Source organism: Triticum aestivum, chromosome 6A, assembly GCF_018294505.1.
Source record: "Triticum aestivum cultivar Chinese Spring chromosome 6A, IWGSC CS RefSeq v2.1, whole genome shotgun sequence".
Taxonomy (NCBI): Eukaryota; Viridiplantae; Streptophyta; class Magnoliopsida; order Poales; family Poaceae; genus Triticum; species Triticum aestivum.
This window is the reverse complement of record NC_057809.1, coordinates 35,352,882-35,361,580: the sequence shown is the minus strand read 5'-3', so window position 1 is coordinate 35,361,580 and position 8,699 is coordinate 35,352,882. Positions and strand designations below refer to the sequence as shown.

The window sequence follows — 8,699 nt, the reverse complement described above, 5'->3', positions numbered from 1 at the left end:
CACAAAAGGAGCAGCCAACCACCTAAAGAACGCTACCACCGACGCATCATTAAGGACCATGGAGATCCTTCACCTTCTTTCCCCCTCACCGAAGAGGGACCCTACCCTCTCGTCTGGGCTTCAAGGACGCCACACCGTCGGCGAAGGAGTCGTTCACCCCTAGACCTACGAAATGTGTTGTCTTGAGGCCACCAAGGCAGATCAACTACATGTGACCCCCTTGCCACAGCGACCAGGCGTCGACAACTACAATGTTGTCGCTCGCCCATGACCAAACCAGAAGAGGATAAGCTGCAGGGGAAACATACTGAAACCAAAGGAACAGATAGTTCAAGGAAAATGGCAAGCATCCGAGCAAGTGTTACAGCCATTAAGAAGGCTCGGAGACTTGATGAACCACCGCGATGCTGATGTTGAGGAAGGGATCCCAGGCAGGATCGAGGGTACCCTAGTCACCCTCGAATCGCCCGCGTGGGGACGATGCGAGAGCCAGACATTTTTTCCATTGAACTTCTCACCATAAATAGAGCCAGTGTACTTTTTGCAACAAGAAAGACAAGTCAGCAGGACATCTCAACACCGTGAAGGGGCATATGACATGTTTGCTCACCGAGTCTTTTAACTACTTTAAAACGTTTCAAGAGATTCATATGTGTGACTGAAGTACTCATCCCGTGAATTTCAGGACTAGTGTGCGTTTCTTTAAAAATTGATACAAGTAACTGAGATGGGAAGGGCATACTAAGTAGTAACTAGTACAATATATGAATACTAGAGATCAAAGAAATGATAGGCTATTTTTTCCTGCTGAATGTCCTTATTTCTGCCAGGCAATGCTCATGAATGACAGTAAAAGAATCGAGAAAATCAATTTGATCCTCTCTTTTAAATAGCACTCCAGCCCTTCTCCACATTCACTTGTGCCTTCCTCATGGTCCATGCGCTGAGCTGTGGCACCCTGACCGTGGCACTTCCATTGTTGAAAGCGTAAATGTGGGCCCTGCCGACGTCGGCGAGCACCGCCGGATAAACTCTGGATGTGATGCAAACCCTGCCACCGCCGCCGAAGCTCTCCACCGCCGACCGGTCAATCTGCAAGGCAGCATCCACCCATCCATTTTCAATTCTGACATGTAGGAAATGAATAACAGGGGAAATGGCAGAGCCTCCCAGCTCAGCTTACCAGAGTTCTGAGTGATATCTTCCTTTCCTTTTCAAGATCAAATTCAAAGAAGCCTCCATAGGCTGGTTTCTCCAGATCTGGTCTCAGGGAAGACCTGTGCAAACAAAAGAAGATATTTCAATTTAGTTTTCAGACGTTTATGGAGAAGACTAACCAAAATTAAGGCAAACGACATAATCACTGACCTTCTTAGATCAGAGCACATGAGTACCATGTACTTTTCCTGTGACTTGTAGACTCTGAAATACACCTCAGTGTGCTCGTCCATGTTGTCGGAGGCCAGAATGACAAGTCCAAATGGACCTATACCACCAGGAACTGATGCACCCGCTTCCCCACAATGCTTCTCGGGGTCCAAAAGCCAGGAAGGATCAAAAGGATCGGCGTCATCGATGGACGCCAGCTCGAAACCTATCTCTACATCAGCCTGTTTCAAGAAAATGTGTGCCTAATTAGCTACAGCTTCTCTGAAAAATACAAAACACACAAAAGCTTAAGTATGTATGCCTATCTTTTTGTTGCCAAAAATGTACTACCTCTGTAACTACTAAATATAAGTTGTCTTATATTTAGTTACAGAGGTAGTACTATCCAATATCCATATTTAGTTATTATCAGAAGACCCTACAGCTTTTACTGGCATAACACGTTTTTGAAGTAAAAAAGGGTTCTTCGGAAGACCAAGTAAGCATGTCTGTGAAAAGGAAACTACCTGAAAAGCGTCAACTTCCTTGATCTCAAATAGATCTCCCTTGTTGAGCTCTATTCCTTGATGGCTGATTTCATTTGTTCGAAGGGACTCAATCTCCTCAACTGGCCATTGTAACAACTGCTTGCCATTGTCGGCTAACCAAATGGTCCTGGGGATTGTCTAAACGTAATAAAAACTGAGGTTAAAAATGCTAGTCATTTACTAAATCAGTTAAATCATTATTTCAACATGAAGCACGGCCAATTAGGGGGAGATTTTCTTACATGGAGTCCTGCCCAACCTTTTTCAAGGTCATCTGAAGGACTATCTGTCTCCCTAGACCAACCCCATATGATCCTCCTGTTCTTGTTCGAGTCAAAGAATGATTTTGAAGCATAGAAAGTGCCATAATCTATTCTCAGCCACAGCCGACGGTCATCTACGACATTATCTGGCACAAAGGCATCACGTTGGAGATCATACACCCCGATCATGTACTTGTCAACTGAATCCACGCTCATTTTGAGGGCATGCTTGGCGCCTTGTGGAATCGCTGCGGACAGATCCAGTCCAGCATTATTGCCCGGCAATACCGCAAAGAAATCCGGACACTCCCACATATTGGATCCATTATGTGAATACAGTGGGTGATCAACTTTTGTCCAGTTCAGAAAGTCTTCACTCTTGTACAAAAGTGCAGCACTGTAGCCGTTCAGCTCACCACCAACTGCCATCCTCCACAGTCCGTCCGGTCCGATCCAACCGGTTGTCGGATCCCTGAACTCGATCGAGTTCATCCCTGGTTCGTCCGGTCGGAGCACCGGGTTATTGGCTGCTTTGATCCATTCCCTCAGGTATGGGTCAGACCGGTTTTTGGGGAACGCGATGTTTTGTGCCTGATGTTGATCTTTGTCGCCACCAGTGTATATGATGACTGGTTTACCACCTGGCAGAATGGTGACCGAGCCGGTCCAGCAACCGTCTATGTCACTTGGGGTATCCCGCACTAACGCGGGTTCAAGCCCGATCCAGTTGACGAGGTCTGTTGAAACCGAATGGCCCCAAACTATGTCACCAAAAATGGGGCCGTTCAGGTTGTACTGGTAGAATTCATGGTAGAAGCCATTGAAGTACATTGGTCCTGAAAGTTGTATAAAGGCAGTATGAGTTGTAGAATGCTTCAATTTCTTCTCCTTTTTATTTAGAAGTTTCTGTGCCTGAGATATTCATACCAGATGGATCTTTTGTATTGTCGTAGATTTCACCAATCCATCAGATGTTTGAAAAAGGTAAGAGAACGTCAGTGACTTGCAACAGATGCACAATTAATAGGATATGGACCAAAGATAATCTAGATTCCAAAACAGGCCAGTACTTCATTACTTCTGTATGGGTATATAACAGACATGCCCAATATTTTTCCAACACATAATTTATGGTGTTGTAGTTTGGCCTGGTATGGACGATAAAAGCGACATGCCTAACTGAACGCTTTCTGACCAAAAACAGCACTAACAGTGGAGCAAATGTGGACATTTTCAGGTGGCATGCACCTTGGTGAGAAGGTACACTATCTATGAAAGTAATTCAATGAATAATCCTGTTTTGTGCAAGCATCAAAATAATATGTGGCTATCATCATATTATGGCAGGACCACTCAAAATCTAACTGCAGCGCCCTTACACTGAGCACCTACTGTTTGCAGCATTCAGCAACAGACCTGAACAAGCAATGAGCTGGCTACCGACCTTATCCCTTGTCTAATTATTTTTTACATAAAAACAGTTTTGCAACGATGCTGCTGCCAAGAATATACTACATATTTTTACACGTGGAATATTAGTACACAAAATTAAGATCAGCTACTAGATTTGACTTAGCTTCTCCAGCAGGGGAAGACATAACAGTTGAGATCACTTGCTTTTTTTAGACCAATAAGAAGAAAAGCACACCCAATCATAGAGGCTCTCTGATTGGCCTTGCCACAAACAGGAATCAACAGGTCAGTGCTTCCCTTGTGTCGTACTATATGAGTATAACAGATCTGTTTAGTTTGCCTAACTGAATGCTTTCTGATCAAAAGTAACACTGACAGTGGAGCAAACATGGACATTTTCAGACAACGCTACCATTGAAATGTCATACACCTTGGTGACAAGGCGCATACTAGCACTTCCTCTGGCAATAATTCACCATTTGTGCAATGGATGCTTCTGTGTTTCCTAACTGAATGATTTCTGACCAAAAGTAAAGACACTAACAGTGGAGCAAACACGGACAGTTTCAGACAATACCAGCATGGAAGTGGCATACACTTTGGTGAGAAGGTACATAACACTTGCTCTGAAATTAGTTCACCATTTCTGCAATGGATACTACTCCCTCCGTTCCAAATTACTCGTTCCAAATTTGAACTAAAACCACGACGAGTAATTTGGAATGGAGGGAGTACTTGTGTTTTGCTCAAGCATCTGCAGAGTATGCCTATACTCAAAATCTATCTGCAGCGCCCTCACACCGAGCATCATTCAGCAACGACCGACTTGCAGAAGCAATGAGGTAGCTAGCCACCAACCCTTTCAGCCGCCTAAAACTTTTTGTTGACACAAAAATATGCACTGCATATTTTAACACGTGGAGCATAAGTTTTAATATACTGGCAGGCAAAATTAAGATCGGGTACTGCCCAAGTTGGGAGAAAAGAAACAGTAACCAATCTGATCGCCTGCTTTCTGTTGGACCACGAACAAGAAAAGCACACCAGATCAGAGGGGCTCCCCGATTGGCCCTTGCCACGAACAAAGAGTCAACAGACGGCCCAAAGCAGAGAGGAAGCTTAAAAAGGAAAAGAAATCACAGAGCAAGCTCAAAAAGGGGGGAAATTCAGAGAAGAAATCAGCGTATACCGTTCATCCAGTTCTTGGCGGGCTGGAAGTGGAAGGCGGTCTTGTACATGGTGCTGACAGCAGGAGATGGGTCCTGGTCCTTGGGAGCCTGCGCGCAGAGGAACAAGGATCTGCCTCCCCCATCGCCGCCGCAGAGGGGGCCGGATATATAGCTGGGGAAGAAGAGGCTGGTCACGTAGGAGCCGAAGACGAGCACCGGGAGGAGGAAGGCCCAAGCTTGGGCCATGGCGGCAGACAGGGGGGGAGAGGAGGGGAGAGGGAGTGAGGTGGGAGGCGATAAGAGGCAGGCGGGTGTGATGTGAGACGGGGAGGCTTTGTTTAAGGAGGGGTCTGGTTAGGTGAGCGGAGGCGTGCCGTCGTCACGCTTTGGCTCATCAGTCTCTTTCTTTCGCGGATATTTTCCTTCCTTCCTCCCCCGGAGCTCCGGAGACTGTAGATCCGCCCGCCGCTCCTGTAGAAGAAGATGAGGAGGAGGAGGAAGACGGCCCGAGGTTTGGGCCTTGGGGACAGAAGGATGGGATCGGATGGATGTATAGTGGGGATTACTGTACTGTTTTTCTGCGATGGATGTATGGGGATCTGCGGTGAGACGCGGAGGCTTTATCAAATTTGTTCAATTCCATTTGTTTTATTAGGTGACAGCGGTCGGCATGTCATGACAATGGCTGCTAAACAGTCCCTCTCGCAGATATATTCTGGTTAGATTGGGCATGGCTTTTTTATGCCCACTTGCTCTCCATTTTACACTCTGGTCCTTTTGCTCTGTGGCAACATCATGATCTGTGAATTAATGGTAAACTTACATTTTTTTTTGTTTACAAACATGAAGTTCCAAATTTAAGATCCAGGAATTAAAAACGAGAGCTCAAAATTTAGTAGCAGTATGGAATTTTAAGAATTGCACATTTTACATGAACTGGTATTTTTTAGATGGTGAATTTGTGCATGCTTGTTTCATTATTGATACATTAACGGTCTCGACACCTAGTAAATGAAATTAAGTACTTTTTAGTGTCATTTACTTTTTTTTTCTCGGGAGGCTAAGATAGATCAAATAAATATCATTAGATCTGTCATTGAATGTATTTTCATATTTTATTCACTTATATAGATTAATATTTTTTTCAGAATAAAGTAGCTCAAACTTCATGAAGTTTGACTTAAGACAATGCTAATATGCGAAGTAAAAAATAAATCTGTGCGGATCTTCAACTAGGCAACACGAGCTCAAGTTATATTTACTGTAGTTAGTGTTGTAGGGTCCGTCAGCCTGGATGTACCATTTAATATGTACTCTCTCCGTTCCGAATTATTTGTCGCGAGTATGGATGTATCTATATGTATTTTAGTTCTAAATATATCAATTTCTGCGACGAGTAACTTGGAACGGAAGGAGTAGTAATAAATAACATATATGTCATACTAAAAACAAATACAACATCCATTTTTTGCGGGGAAATACAACATCCATTTTGTAGTCTTGTTTGACAATGTTCAGATTTCCAAACATCATAAAAGCGAAAAAAACATTTGCAAACATCATAAAAGCAAAACAAAAACATTTGCAAACATCATGTGGGGTACAAGTGTCACTAGCCTCCCCCACCCCCATGAATATGATCCCCTCTAATTATCTGCTATATGTATGGCAAAAATATATAAAAGTGCGACATTAAATGCTACTACCTCTGTGGCTCCGTCCAGGTTTATTGGTCCCCTTCGTGTTTTGTGCCAAATCTTGACTAGAGATTTAACTAACAAAAGATTAATGCATGTCATAAAAAATTATATCGTTTGATTCACATTTGAACATAGTTTCTGATGATATGTTTTTATGACATGCATTAACATATTATTAGTTAAATTTAAGGTCAAAATTTGGCACATAATACAAAGGGGACTAATAAACCATGTCGGAGGTAGTAATTAACTTCAACAACATTGATCACTTTGATTTGTCTACCGATGGATTTGCTTCTCTCTATTTGTTTAAATGCCGTCCGAATCTAAATCACAATGTTCATATGTCTTGCTTTCTCTAAGACAAAATAAACTTTTTATTTTATTTTTATTGCACTGAAGTAAACCTTTTAATGATGCCCGGCCTACAAAATTCCAAAGTGCAATGAGTTCAAAACGGAAACGAAACGGAAAAGGCCATCATAGGGTCATTGGCCGACGGAGCACACTCAAAACAGGTAAATGCCATCATGGCGCAGAGAGATAGAGATAGAGAGAGAGAGAGAGAGAGAGAGCGGGGGTACGAAAGGGGCTTGCAGAGGCGAAGCTCCATTGAGCTCTTTATTTTTTTCAGCAAAAAAAACCTTTTCCACATCTCGAAAAAATCTGAAAAAAGTTTAAATATTTTTTTGAAGAATATCCATATGCATTTGCAGAATTTGTTTTGACATTTTTTGAAAGTTTTAAATATATTTAAAATTTTGTTTGCAAAACGAGCTCCATGGAGTAAGAAGTATATAGCTTAATATTTTTTAGTATAAAATTGGTCAAATTTCGTGAGGTTTGACCTATGGACAATGCCAATATGCAAAGTAAGAAGTTTGACTATAGACAAGGCCAATATTTTTTAGCATTGTACAAAAAATAAATACAATATCCATTTTGTAGTCTTTTTTTTGACCGCAAATAAGACTTTATTTCTCAAATAATAGACATGTCGTTTACAATGAGATTGGAAATAAAGTCAGGGAGTACGTCCCAAAACCCAGAAACCCTTTTCATGAAAGAGTTATTTGCTAGTTCATCCGCCACTTGCTTAGCTTCTCTATAGCAGTGATTGAATGATACTGACGCGAAGTCAGTCATTAGTTGCTTACACTCCATGATGATAGCTATATCCGGCCCCATATAATCGTAGATTTGGTTCATTGAGTCCACCACAAATGAAGAATCTGACTCCAGAACAACAGTGCTGCACCCAATATTGGCTGCTAGGTAGAGACCATTCCTGATCGCCATTAGTTCAGCGCTGTCCACCCCTGTTACTACTGGAAAGAACCAATTTGCTGCTGCTATAAAATCTCCTCGATCATCCCGGGCCACAGCCCCACTCGCTCCCGAGAGTGTTTCATATTGGAACGCAGCATCAACATTAATCTTCACTATCCCCCGGTTTGGCTTCTTCCAAATATGATCAACTGTCCTTGATGTGCCCTTGGGAGACACTGATCGCAAGTAATTCGTTGTCAGAACTCTAATTGCTAGAGCCGTTCTCGACGGATCTTGGACCTCAATACCTTTGGCAATCTGCCGTCGCTGCCACCAAATGTACCAGGCCGCCATTAGTGCAAGTTCTGCCCTTGGTAGTTCATGGTCATTACCCTGAAGCTTCGACAGGATTTCCATTGTGATAGAACCTGATCTGTCCTGAGCCATCGCCTCTTGCACACTTTGCGCCAAGCCAAGTTGTTCCCAAACCGATCTTGCTCGCGAGCAGTTAAACAGGCAGTGTTGTATATCTTCTACTCCAACTGAGCAGACTGGGAATTGTCCCGTGCATGGGATATGTCGATTTGCCAATACACCAAGGCAAGGTAGGGAACCGTGCAGGACTTTCCAACCAAAGTGTTTTATCTACACAGGAACCTTCAGATTCCACATTTCCTTCCACACCGAGTTGATATATTCTGAGCCTTGCCCATCCCCTCGCCGCCACCGCGAACCATATTGATGCTCAAATTCCATTTTGTAGTCTTTATGTTTGGCAATGCTCAGATTTTGCAAACATCATGTAGGGATACAAGGGCCACTAGCATCCCCCACCCCCATGAATATGTTCCTCTCTAATTATCTGCCATATACGAGTATGTGGCAAAAAAATACTTCCTCCAATTCAAGAAAAGTGCAACACTAAATGCCAATTAGCTCCGACAAGATTGACCACCTTGATTTGTCCAG

The 8,699-nt window shown here is 43.1% G+C and overlaps 1 protein-coding gene across 1 annotated transcript; it reads right to left on the bottom strand.

Annotated features, from left to right (window-relative positions):
- Positions 1–599: 599 nt before the first annotated feature.
- On the bottom strand, positions 600–5,518 carry LOC123131846 (fructan 1-exohydrolase w1-like). Its single transcript, NM_001405977.1, has 7 exons — positions 4,782–5,518; positions 3,107–3,115; positions 2,159–3,015; positions 1,896–2,054; positions 1,369–1,610; positions 1,184–1,277; positions 600–1,092 (listed from the first exon to the last, which is right to left on the bottom strand). Exons 1-7 carry the CDS (start codon positions 5,005–5,007, stop codon positions 886–888), a joined length of 1,794 nt encoding a protein of 597 aa, NP_001392906.1. The 5' UTR covers positions 5,008–5,518; the 3' UTR covers positions 600–885.
- Positions 5,519–8,699: the final 3,181 nt, after the last annotated feature.